The sequence below is a fragment of the Alosa sapidissima genome, chromosome 2, assembly GCF_018492685.1.
Source record: "Alosa sapidissima isolate fAloSap1 chromosome 2, fAloSap1.pri, whole genome shotgun sequence".
Classification (NCBI taxonomy): Eukaryota; Metazoa; Chordata; class Actinopteri; order Clupeiformes; family Clupeidae; genus Alosa; species Alosa sapidissima.
In genome coordinates this window covers 6864232-6877694 of record NC_055958.1, presented here as the reverse complement: position 1 = coordinate 6877694, position 13463 = coordinate 6864232, and the positions used below count along the sequence as shown (strand labels likewise).

Sequence of the window (13463 nt, the reverse complement as noted above, 5' to 3'; positions counted from 1 at the left end):
TGGCGTTCATGGGGATACACAGAAATGGAACACATGAGAATCACTACTTGGTTGGAGACTTGTCGGTGGTGCTGACTGAATGCATGAGGTCGGATGCCTTTGGATGGGGAGGGAAAACGAGAGAGAGAGAGTGAGTGAGAGTGAGTGACTGTGTAGTTATTTGTTCAGTGTCCTCAAGTTGAGACTGAAACTTCTGTGGTGGTGGACTCCCCCCATTTTCGCAGCATAGAGCCACTTCTGTGCCCTAATTGGCAGAGGGACACACTGCAATGAATATGCATCCCTCATTGGAGCGGGGTGCACTGCCACCCGATTCGGGGTGACAATGTGCGAGATGGGACAGCAGGAAGAAGGGGGGGGGGGGGGGACCTAGAGGGAAAGTAGGCCTTCAGAGCAAGTAGGGTGAGGGACTAGGGGGTGGGCTGTCAGAGCAGGGGGAGGGGGGCGGGAGAAAAGGATGCGAACAGATAGCCTAGCACAGTTCTCAGCTAGCCTCCTTTTCTACTGCTGGCTGACGCTGGACAGCTTCCAGCACGCTCACTGCCAGTTTCACAGGCTGCCAAAGCGTTTACTGTGAAGCCTCCATCTTTGAGATGAGTGTCAAACCCAGGGAAGGAATATTATTCCCTATGCTCACAGCGAGCACAGCTACAAAGGGATGACACTGACAGGTCCAGCAGGAGAGGAGGTGTGACAGGTTCTGCTTTGTGTGCAGCTGAGGGTTTATGCCAGCTCTAGGATGCTGTCAACCACCTGCATCACAGACCACAGTCACAGCACATCCAAACACAAAACTCTACTTTTGGAGGAATTGGAAGGTGTTTGAACCTTGGATATTGAGAGCAACACCTCTGAGGAACATATTTTAATATAAACCACAATTACCAACAGACTAGAAATCTAGGCTACCACAAGGAAACTACGAAAAGCAACAACTGACTTAGTATCTCATCAAACATTATTATGGTCAAATTATTTCAACATCGCTGTCCATGTACTCATTTCTGAGCAACTAAGCAATCAGTGTGCTTCATGAACACTTGTTAATGCCCTTGCGGGGATTATTTAGAAATACGTGTCTATAATGAATAAGGCATTCATAAGACATTCAAACAGCACTGTACGTCTCCAAAAAAAACATCAGATAAATAGCAGATTTATGATGGTGCCCAGGAACTCAGGCTTCAAAACGTGCCTTCAATTGTGGCAGCAAAGGGAGGTACAATTGATGTATGAAGCGTGAGGAAAACAACATTGCTAAATCATTCTGTGGTCAATCATGTTCACGTTAACGCCCGCTCCAGTCAGCAGACCATGAGACCTGACGCACCTTTAATGCGTGCAGTCCACGCAAAATTGGCTGGCAACTCTATTTTGACACGAACTGTCCAAATAATTGATTTCAGGGGAAGCTTAGCTAACTCTCAGAGCTGAGGTGTCTGGGCGGGATTATCCCTGTTACCTCTGATTATGCTGTTGCTCGCTATTTGACAGGGCGCAGAACGTTGGTGCCCTGGAGCTACAACAATCCTGCTGGATATAACGTTAACACCACATGCACAATGTCAACAGAAAACGCACAAAACGGACATGAATAAAATACCCTTGTGCCGAAGTGCAGGCATCCTCTTTGTGGAAGTGGTGTAAATGCCAATAGAATTCCTTGCTAGCGGACAAGCAGGTTAGCAATGACTCACTACTACTATACTACTATCCTTTGCGTTAGCACGGTGTGTAAGTGGATTGACTGTCTGAAAAGGAAACCTACCCAGCAAGCTAACTTGTTAGCAGCTAGCGATAGAGCGCTAGAGGCATGTCATAGCGTCCGAATATCTGTTGTTTCTTTGCTTATCCCTGGCAATGGCAATGTTTGAGCTGACGCAGAATGAATGGTGCAGTAGTTTAAATATAACTACCAATTTATGAAAAGCTGCTGCTGTAAAGGTTAAGTTGGCTTGCTAACCAGTTAGCGAGCAGGCTAACGTTATCGTCAAACGTCTGGGAGAAATGTCCACAACCAAAACCTAGGGAAGAATAGCATGGACCACCATTTTGCTATAATATCTCCAGAAAAGAACACTTAATTCAACGTTTATGTATATGTATATTTCAGACACAATAACCAAGTCATCATTAGAATATCCAAATTAACGATAAGGTCGATATTGAAGCCTTTCTGTCAGGGCCTTCCCTGAATTCCTGTCTGTTGCTGTCCTGTATGCTATCGCTGCAGTCATCTTTCACTGGGAATTGTGTCGTTTAGGTAGATGATGATAGCTTACATTATTATTAGGGCACTAAGATATCATTAAACCTTGACGAAATCAGTCTCTAACCTCAATTCCAAACACCTTACCTTTTTGATATTGTAGATGCGGGTGAGCATCCCGATGCCCCTGTCGTTTAAAATGGTCAATTTCTCCGCCAGCTTTTGCTGGCTTGGTTGTAACACACCCCGCGACATGCTGACAATTTAGCTAATGTGCTTCACGAATCCAAACGGATCGAAAAACTCTTAATGTAGTGTTACAAAATAAAGACGCAGACAAATGTTTTAGTGTTAAAATTTGCCCATATTATGGGCTAAAATCCTAGTCAACTCCACACTCCCCTCCTCCGACTCCCTGTTTTTTTTCTAGGTGTTGCCCTAACTATCAGAACGAGGCTGTTTCCTGCAACACCAACGCACGTCACGTGACTAGCATCCTCCTCCAGCAGAGACAGTATTTCCGCCTAATATTCCCAGTCATATTTTTCCCAGATATTTGTTTTATAACATCAGGTTCATTCTCATTTGAGTACCTGGACACCAAACGCAAGTTCTCTTTATATTTGATTGGTGTTCATACACACAACCCATTAAACACATTGATCCTTAAGATTTGTGCGTTGGAAGGCATTTCATACTTGACCTATTGGCCAAATTCATGCTAGGCAGAGAATAAAATATTGTTTTAGTTCAAATGTATTTCACGATAGGTATACGTTTTTTTTACAATGTCAAATAATTTAATGTTAAGGTTTTTCTGTGATTCAGCTTTGGTCAGGATTTTTGTACATGGACATTGGACATTGTACCATTAGGCTGTAATTGTTAAAATGAATACAACTTGTATTATCAAAAAAGTCTTCAACTGACTAGATGATTTATATATATATATATATATATATATATATATATATATATATATATATATATATATATTAGAAGGACAAGCTTACGACTCAGGCCATGTCATTAAAATATGTGAAACAAAAACATCATCTTGGTAAAAGTGCACACATAATTAGCACAAAAGACTAATTAATAATATAAATACACAGTATTTAATATAAAAAACACAAACAGACAAACAGAATATAATGAGCACAGACTTGAGTCCAAAGAGCGACTGAATGAGTATTGACGATAGAGGTATGTCTGGTGGTGCAGTGGTCAGTGCAAATATTGTCGGTGCAGTTTACATTAGTGCAAATTTGCATTAAGTATGGTGACAGCTTTGGGGAAGTCTGTTCTGGCCCGTATGGACCTGAAGCGCCTGCCAGAGGACAACAGGTTAAAGAGATGGAAGCCGGGGTGGGTGGTGTCCTTCAAGATGTTTCTGGCCCTGCTGAGGCAAGGAAGGCAGAGGGCAGCCGATGATCTTTTGTGTGGTGTTTGCCCCCCTCTGCAGTCTCTTCCTGTCGGCCTCCGTGCAGCTGGAGTGCCACACTGTCAGAGCGTAGGTCAACAAGCTCTCGATGGTGGAACAGTAGAAGGTCACCAGCAGATGAGTGTTTAGTTGCTCCTTCCTGAGCACCCTCAGGATGTGAAACCGCTGCTGGGCCTTCTTGACCAGCGCTGTGGTTCCTTGGTCTTGTTGATGGGTAGTGCCAAGTTGTTTGATGCACACTCCCCAAGTTTCAGGACCTCATCGCTGTAGGTCGCCTCATTTCCCCCTGTAATCAGCCCCACCGTGGTCATCAGCAAATTTGACAATGATGTTCTCTGGATGGGTGGGACGGTAGTCGGATGTGTAAAGGGAGTAGAGTGGGCTCAGCACACAGCCCTGGGGAGAGCCTGCAGTGCTGAGAGTGCGGGAGGAGGAGAGGTGAGGACCCAGTATTATTGTGTTAAAGGCTGAGCTGAAGTCAATGAAGAGTATCTTGACGTAGCTACTAAAAGTTGATGCTAGCATGTTTACAGACAGAGAAATGGCAGCTGAAATTGGCTGACTGTCAGTTCCTGTCACATCAGGTTGTGTCACTGCCCTATGTGACACGGCCTGACAATTAAATGTTATTTTTACTTTGTATTACCTTTATTGCATGGAAAATGCATTTAATGCATTTCAAAACTAAACAGGTCTCCCTGTTTAAATAATTAAAATAATTAAATAATTCAATTTCAAGTAAATTCTGTCACACCACAGTCAGCCCTGTCACACGAAACATTATGATATAAAATTGACTTTGATAAAATATTGATGAATTCATTTCATCAACTGTGTATGATGAAGATGGGGGTATATATCCACATATTGTGTGTTTGTAAAAATCTTATTTGTAAAGGTTATTTTGCAACAATATGAGTGTCTGACAGTTATTATGTGCTTAACATCCTCTATGTTTGTAAAATTGCTTATATTTCTTATGGGGGTTACAAAAACACTGTTACAATCAGGGACATGTGATCAATAAGATAATGTTATTTGTGTCACAGAAATGTGTTAGGAAATCATTCTAACATGTACAAATTACATGTTAGAATGATTTCCTAACACAAACACAATTTTAGAAGTGAAAATGTAAGTTTCTGGTAGAATGCCCCTGTCGGCCTATACAACAATACCAAAAAGTTGAATTATACTTTCCCCAAATTCTCCCCAAAAGAGCAAACCTTGTTCATGTACTTTACATAAAATAATGTGACCAGTTTAGAAAATTGTGTTAGGTTGATAAAAAACACATATGGGATAAACAATTAAAAGTGAAGAAATACTTGTGACTATAGGCTACCCAAACCCAAACCCAAACCCAACAGCAACAGACACAACATCACCAATAGGTGCTGCTGATGTTACAATTCCCACTATGGGTGGCAAAGCTAATAGTGACCCTTTTTTCAGGTAGGCTAAGAGGTGCTCTCAGTTACAGGTTGGGTTGCAGGCAGTAAAGCCTAAGAAAGGAATGCAGGCTAAGTGAACATCAGTATCAGCTGACCGGTATCAGTGATAGAGCACGCAGCTCCGTCGAAGGACAAGCAAGCATCAGAGGGTCTTCACTTTTCTGCCGTGGGGAAACCATCAGACACATGTGATGCAGTCTCTTGCCCAAGAAATAAAATCCTTCTCTAAAACTAATTTGAGAAAACAATGCACCAGGGTGACAACTCTGAGTGGAAGGCGGATTATTGAGACCTGGAAAGGATCCACTGTGCATGTTGTTGAAGATACTGTACAGCCAGAGACAACATTTGGTTATGTGCAGGACACCAACTGGGACCTTCAAGTTGGTGTTATTAAACCACACTTATTGCTGGGTGAGTTTGTGATATTCATACTCTTTACATGGACAAACACCTGTTTATTTTTCACTCTGTAAACCAAGAATAGGCTAAAGGACATTATAGATTAAATCATTTCTTAACCTGTAGTCTATAACATGTCCATATCCAATGGGTTATTATGCTATCTAAAGTTGTGAGTTCGGTTATGTTTATTTGGGGTGGTCTGTTTATTCTCTCAGGCTCCCAAGATGCAGCACATGACTTTGGGACTATGATGAAATTCAAGGTACGAGTAACTGTTCTTACTTTGCCATCATACGAAGGATGCAAGTCAAAATTAGTTCATGTTAAATTTGTTCTAAATAGGATGTTGTATGTAGTTCATTATATCAAACACATCACATGGATTTGTCTATGTTCATTTCTTGTCTTTCAGGTCACACATATATTGAATGTGGCCTATGGTGTTGAGAATGCTTTTCCAGATCTGTTTGTGTATAAAACGCTAAGCATATTGGATCTGCCTGACACAGACATCATATCATATCTTCAGGAGTGCACACAGTTTATAGAACAAGCCAAAGCAGAGGTAAGTTTTGATACTGTACTATGGTGTTTCTTGTGACAAGGTAGAGCTTATGGTTAGAATGAAATATATTTGCCTCCGTACGCTCGGCTAAAGATCTTATCCGCTCTTCGAGTGTATCATATAAGGGATGTTTTATTCCATGAAAGTGTTCTGAGTTTCCTGAATTTCCTGAGTGTTTGATTTTAATGCCTACCTGATACTCAAAAGCTAGCCAATGGCCAGCATCCCTTATTCTAGGTAACCACACTGCATTGTGAATAATGAATGTTGAGTTTTCACAATGCATTATTTAGCACGTTGTAGAAAGATTATATCACTACCGGCCATTGTTTGTCATACAACCTCTTTACCAAATAGATGAGGCAGTCACCCACAACCTGACACTGTCACATGATGCAAATTCACAAGGGTTTATGATTACAGCGCCTATTCAAAGTAAGTTTCCATTCCTGGGATAAAATGAGTGAGTAGTTTCTTTGCTCTCTTGCCTCCCGTTTCACCCGTGATACGGAGAGTAGCTTTCCCTTAATTAATCAAACTATGAGGCTTTTAGTTGAGAGGGGACCCATTCTCTTACCTTGTGAGTGACTAACCTTTAGTGGTGTTTGTTTCATGAATTTCCATACCATATAGTTTATCGGATCGGGCATCACTGGCACTGAATATAGTTTTTTCCCCAACCTGAGAGGCTCAATGAAGCGGAGTGCTCTGGCTCTTGCTGATGTCCTGGGTATAGTGTCATCGCAATGTGCAAGTGCGCATACATTAGACATCCCTGCCACTGAGTCTTCTTTTTCCCATTTTTTAGAGAGGAGTTGTGTTGGTCCACTGCAACTCTGGCGTTTCTCGCTGTGCTGCTGTGGTCATTGGATACCTCATGTCCAGAGAGGGCCAGGCATTTAATGACGCACTTGCCCTTGTGAAGTCAGCGCGAGCGGCCTCCTGTCCAAACCCAGGCTTCATGGAACAACTGAGAAGTTATAAACCACAAGCAAGCACACATATAAATGGTCACTGAACATTCTATGTGTTTCTGTAGCTTGACAGTCTATTCATGATGCACACATGTTGCCAGCATGAGTGTGCAGAGTTGCATTATTGTGTTTGAACTGCTCGAAAATAGCATAATTCATACAATGCACAAATACCATGTTATATACTGGGTAAGGCCACTTGACAGAAGTAGATATGTTGTTATTTGCAACAGTTCATAGTTTTGGTAGGCTTTATGGCTTAATGTATCTTTTTTTTTGTTTTACAGTGGTATAATTCTAATGTGTTAGGATATTGCAAATATATTCTTCCGAATTTAAGCTCTGCAGTCTTGCCATTCTTTCTATGGTTCTTTGGTCAAAGCAAGTATTAGCATACATTAGTAATGTTTTGCAAATAATCATTCTGTTCCTAAATTCACGCAGCTTAGGCCTACTTTAAAGTATAGGTGAATCATAAAGATATTTGATCATGTTTCTTGACTTTTCCAATTCCAGTTTAATACCAATGCTAACTTAAAGAGTGTATTTGGTTTCAAGTTGATTTTATTCATATATTAATGAATAGGGCTTTGAACTGTCTTTTAAATTAATTCTTCATACCTTGTGAAATGTAATTTAATAATAAATTGTAGCTGGACTGATTGTTGATGGATTCAAATCAAATGCACCAAATGGCTTTTTACTGTTTTATATTTGCTTTAGTATTTTGGAAGTTTTTAAGCAACTTTGGATATTGGCTTTGTTGTTGTTATTTTTAATCCTGTGTTATGATACAAGGGTTTCACTGATTTGGTTTGTCACTCATAAAACATTTGAACTACACTTTTGCAAAATCTTTGATTATGTGTGAAAGGAACAATGCTGTTAGTCCTGAAGCCTTAACTAGTCTCTAATGGCTGTTAGTTGTTGCTTATATTCTCTATCCTGAAACCCTATTCTCTGCTTCATGCATATACAGATTTAAAAGTTACCATTTTCCATTCCTATTTCTTTAGCTGTTTATGTGTATTCCCCAATGTTAAATGAACACGGTCACATAGCCTTGTACTGTAGTTTATTTTGTTCCTATAGGTTATAACACAAAACAGCCTTGTGTGGACTTAATTGTTGCATTTGTGTGTGTGTGTGTGTGTGTGTGTGTGTGTGTGTGTGTGTGTGTGTGTTTATTTAGCTGGGCTTTTTTTTTAGCCTGCACTGGAATAGAGTAATTTGGGTTTTGTTTTATGCACTCTGCAACAGTCTTTTTGAGCATTTATACATTTTCATAAAAAGAAAATGTATAAATGCTCAAATTTTCAAAGCTGAATTGCTTAAAAGATTAAAATTAAAACAGTTTAAATGTTTTATAGTTGCATTGCATTTTCAGATTTAACTTCTGGTGCGTCATCACGTCCACAATTTGCGTATTAACAGTCTCTTGGTCGGCCTATCTCATAAAATATTAATTTGCACTTTTGATTACAATATCGTGATATTTGGTATTACAGTGCCTCCTGCGTTGCACATGCTAACAGCATTTAATCTACATCATCAACCGTGGAGTCGTCTGAGAGTGGTAGGCGACCTGACAAAGCCTCTCACACGCACACCCTCTGCGATTTTATTTTAGATGCAAAAGGGCAAAGAAAAGACTCTAATATGAAGAAGAGCATATATTTGGTGTATAATCTGTATATCTAAACAGCTGCGGCTCTCATGCTGTTGACAGTTTTGAGAGGTATTTGTGTTTCTACATGGGCACTCTCTCTTCTACGCTCGCAAGGAGGAAAGTTGCATCAGTTGCTGTCAAAGAGAGGGCACCGGATGGCCGAACAAGCGTCAACGTAGCTGACAAGCAGAGCACTGTCATCACAAATGATGTTCGCAGTGTCAACCGAGAAGTTCAGAAGGTGTCTTTCATTTCAGAGGAAGGCAAGTGTCCAACGTCGTTTTCATTGCTTCATATTTCGTTTGTCTTCCATGTTAGTTGTTTGGGCATCTTGGCCACTCTCCAGTTAAATCTGATACTGGATTAGGTGTTACGCAGAAGTAGCCTAGTGTTTTGCCAAACACCTCAAAAGTGATATTTTTTTTATAAACGTAAACTGATAATTGATATATTTTTGCAATATTCAAATAGCATATCTTCAAAAAACATAGTTGGATCTCGCATTGATTATTCACAGGTGGTTTACTCTCTCGAGAAAGCCCCACTATTTTCTCAGTAGCCTAGTTGCTCCGTCAGGGAGGCTGTCACCTGGGACCCGGTCTCTTTCGGACTAAAGGAGAGTACTAGCAGTTTTGGTCGTATTCTACGGTATCTTCTAACAGTGTTCTGTTCTCTTAAAACTGGCTAGGGAGTAGGGGCAGAATCACAGTGGGGACCTAATGTATCACTCCTCAGAGACATACGATAAAATCTCATAGGAGGCTGATCGCTGGCGAGCTCGTGGACTTTACTTTGGTGACAGTGAACTGAGGAAAATCATCTCTGGGGTACTGTTTTTGAATTTAAGCAACGAAGATTTAATCTAATAGTGAATTGCCAGACATCAGGAGGAAGAAAAATCACTATACTGTACACATTTGAAATAGGCTAAAGCTATACTCATTTAAGTTTGAATAGTTTTCATAGTAACCACATTATCTCTTGGCATTAAACATATTGCAACTGACACATCACTGTGGATTTGTATCATGAATAGCCTATATATAATTACATTGCATAGCATCCTGTGAATCCCAACACACATTATGCACTAAATGACATATGCAAGAATAAGTCAGCTTTCAGCTGAGAAAATAATTATTCTCCATCAGAAGGACAAGTCTGGGCTGTTTTACATACACTATGTAGGACCAGAAAGAGATGCATGACGCCACTAGGTCAGCATTTACATTACCCCTTGTTATGGTAACATACAAGCTTTCAAAAAGCAGAATATTATTATGACACAGTTATCCTTTTTTTTAAACAGCGAGAGCATCATAATAACCAAATCTTACTATTTTGTTTCAAGCCCCCTGGAAGCGCACGGTTGAGTGGGCAGAACAAAGCCGAGGAATTCATTATTAGGCCTCTTTGGGCAGTAGATTGTGCTCAGCAGATTGGAGCCCTAATTTGCTGTCCTCTGTTTTGCTTGCCAGAGCTGTTGGATGGCTGCAACGAAAGCAATTAAAGATTTTGTCTTATAGCCAAATGAAGCATAATTAAGAGCCATGGATTCAGGGCCCTTTATTTCACAATCATAGTGAAGAGCTGTTAGATGGTAGATTAGCATAAGAGCCAGCAGGGTCAATCTACACTGTATTTTTCCAGGGAGGTGCCACCAAAATCACTTGCCACCTCAGCCGTAGTGGTAGTCTGTGCTGTCGCTGTTGCATGTCGTTGAGGCCCAAAGAAAAACATGTTTATCTTTCTGTGCTTGATTGCTTGCACTTTACATGGATATAGTCTGTCAAGTGACTTTACAGCTGGTTTGTTGAAATCCAAGTTCAGTCTTTAAAATGGTTGTTGAACAGTTATTGAATATCGCTTTAATCAAACCCAACCCCTTACCCTAACCGTAAACACAAACTGTTGTTAACAGAGTGTTAACAGATCAATTGTCGTTACAGTAACAGAGTGTCTCTTCAAACTAAGCATTTAGATATATTTATAAGTATTTATAAGTAAGAAACCACAAGTAAATTGTGACCCTTTTTTACACTGTTAAAACAGGAACATTGAATCTCTTTTGTCACCATCCTACGACTTAATGAATGGAAAGTGTCTGAGCAAGAAATACCCACACGCTCCAGACACCCCAACCGCAAGTGTTATCAAGACAGGACATAGCGTCTGTGTGTCGTTCATGTGATTGTGTTAATTGATGTTGCAATCTATTCAGTATCACCGACACTTGGTCAGCTAGCAGTAATGACTGTCTCGGTGTTGTTAATGATCTCCACCTATATGGGTATTTACGGGTAATTTAGAGGTTGTCTCTTACCGCCGGTACATGTGAGACGTCAGGCTGCCAGGTGCGGAGTACATGTCAGATTTAGTGCTCTTTAAGAGTCACGCCACACACACACACACACACACACACACACACACACACACACACACATACACACACCCTGCTTGCAAACACACGCTGCCTATTCCTGTACTCTGTAGGTCCACTGGGATGTGCATGATGGAGGTGCAACAAGCCCGAGACGCAGGCGGAGCAATTATTTATTTAGCTGGGGTGCTCAAGCACACCCTCATCACATCCTCCATGACAACCTTATAGCGCAGTCAGGGGTTGATTAGTGGCTGATGACCTTCAGTGAGAACTCCATCACGCCATTTTACACGCACCTCTGCATGTGTATGCTATATGATGAGTGGACCCTCACTGTGGTAGTAAACAAATAAGAGGTGAGGTGATGGCAGACAGAGTTTTTTCTTTTTTAAGTGCCAAGTGAGAGCCACCCACGTCATCTTCTTTTATGATCAGGAGAGTCCCTTCGAACAATAGGCCTGGTAATTGTGCCAGACAGTACTGCGGCTTATTCTTTTGTGTGAGTCCATAGGGGGAAGTAGGACTTGGGGTATTGCATCAGCATCAGTCTTACAGGCCCATTTCAGTGTCATCATCATCCATGCGATGCTGACTGGACATCACTGATCCCATTCTCCCACTCTGAGCGAAGACCAAATAGTTTTGATGTGGAGTATTTTTGATGTGAGGTCTAAAAAAGAAAAGGTACAACAGTGTCTGTCTGACAGTTATGAGTTTCATTTCTGCCTGCATTTTATTTCACTTGAGGGAGCAGAGGACATCCTTTGTAGGTTTTGCTGAAGATATTTCTGTGTTGCCCATTTATTTTAGTAACTGAATTTGATCAAAATGAATTAACTTCATTTTAAATATGGTATAGCCTAAATGCTATGCAATCCTCGATTTGATTAGCTGTTTGTCAGGCTGCCCCTCAGAATGTTAGTATCTCTGCTATGATGTATATGAGTAGAAATAGTTCTGAGCATCGAAGGGTTGACAGACTGCAGTTTGCATTTTGCCCACCAGGTGTCTCCCTTCAATCATAAGAGACTTCGGAATTCTCACTTGTCTGCAATAGAGTGCGGACTCTGATACACTAGCTGGAGTAACATGTAACACAGTAACATTTGAAACTTTGCACACAACTCTTCAGTTTTTAACATAATGATACCTAACACACTTTTCAATTGTTGTTTCCATTCAGCAATATTCATGGTTAAGAAAATCCTTCTCAGTGTAACTCCGAAGGGTCCTGTAGGTCTATACTGTTTCTTCACCATGTGACTGTGAGAGAGCAAAAAGAATGGCAGGGTCTCCAGTCATGGACGGATTATGAACCATTGGGCCCCTGGGCACAGACATGAAAAGGGCCCCCCTGCCCACCTCAGAAAGTTAGTAACTCAGTAATAGGGGGGTCTGGGGGCATGCTCCCCCATAAGAACATTTTGGGGGGGAAAACCCCTTAAATGGTGACTTCTGGTGAGTTTTGTGGAAATGGATTTAAGGCATCATGCGGTGGAAAAAAATGCCAATTACAAAGCATAATAGACAGGGCAAAACCCAGAACGATCTGATTAAGGTCACTACCAAACTTTTTCTGATTCTACAGTACTTTTTCGTGTAGAATCCATTTCCGCTTGTGGCATTTTTATATCATGCATAGTTAATGAGATAATTTGCATATTTGAATATGCAATTAGTGAATATAAATGCATAATAAAGAAATGTATTGATAATGTGGTTGTAAGTAGATAAGTTAATGGCTTTGTGGCCAAATAATATTCAAATTGTATAACAAATGATCATCTTGATTCATGATCTTGAATTTCCCCTTGAGGATCAATAAAGTATCTATCTATCTATCTATCTATCTGATCATACAAAAGTATGTTTTTAGATGGGATATTGCAGTTACATTATGCAAATTAGATTTTTTTAACCTTTTTTGTTCATGTGCCACTTCATCTTCACAAGAACATCATGGCAAAGCAGTTATGAATGTTTTTACTTATACTGCAAATATACACTCTGTGCATTATTTTGTGAGAGCTAATTTGCATATGGGTATCATTTTGTTGACTAATTTGCATGCAAGAATGGGTCTGTGAAGAAATATTGTTTTCATGTTGTGTTGTAACTGATCTTCCCCTCCAGTTGTCCACTTAATTTAGTAATAGTAAATAGCTTGTAGAAATAGTATACAGTAATAGTAGATATCCATTCTTTTATATCCACATTTTTATATCGCGCATAGTTAATGAGTTATTTTGCATATTTTGACTAATTAGCAGAAATAAAGGGTATGGATTTATGTTTGGGTGAAATTTTTTGATTAGTTAAAGAATATTCTATCTCTTTCAGGTGTAAAGTTATCTGCAGTG

General features: G+C 40.3%; 2 protein-coding genes across 5 annotated transcripts in view; one reads left to right on the top strand and one right to left on the bottom strand.

The window, feature by feature from the left end:
- nckap1 (NCK-associated protein 1) overlaps nucleotides 1-2653 on the bottom strand; it is a 40271-nt gene extending 37618 nt beyond the window's left edge. For all 4 annotated transcript variants that reach the window (XM_042067417.1, XM_042067428.1, XM_042067433.1 and 1 more), the window contains exon 1: nucleotides 2357-2653. In XM_042067417.1, coding sequence (XP_041923351.1) covers nucleotides 2357-2464 — 108 coding nt within the window. In that variant the 5' untranslated portion in view covers nucleotides 2465-2653. The remainder of the gene's footprint in view (nucleotides 1-2356) is intronic.
- Nucleotides 2654-5215: 2562 nt separating this feature from the next.
- Nucleotides 5216-7458, top strand: dusp19a (dual specificity phosphatase 19a). Its single transcript, XM_042067712.1, has 4 exons — nucleotides 5216-5521; nucleotides 5728-5774; nucleotides 5925-6077; nucleotides 6886-7458. Exons 1-4 carry the CDS (start codon nucleotides 5299-5301, stop codon nucleotides 7093-7095), a joined length of 633 nt encoding a protein of 210 aa, XP_041923646.1. The 5' UTR covers nucleotides 5216-5298; the 3' UTR covers nucleotides 7096-7458.
- The last annotated feature ends 6005 nt before the right edge of the window (nucleotides 7459-13463 follow it).

Bases quoted from the DNA above. Each gene is read 5' to 3' on its own strand.
- dusp19a (XM_042067712.1), top strand. From the start codon at position 5,299: ATGCAGTCTCTTGCCCAAGAAATAAAATCCTTCTCTAAAACTAATTTG. The intron at 5,522-5,727 runs GTGAGTTTGTGA...TTATTCTCTCAG, and splicing joins TAAACCACACTTATTGCTGG to GCTCCCAAGATGCAGCACAT. The intron at 5,775-5,924 runs GTACGAGTAACT...CTTGTCTTTCAG, and splicing joins GGACTATGATGAAATTCAAG to GTCACACATATATTGAATGT.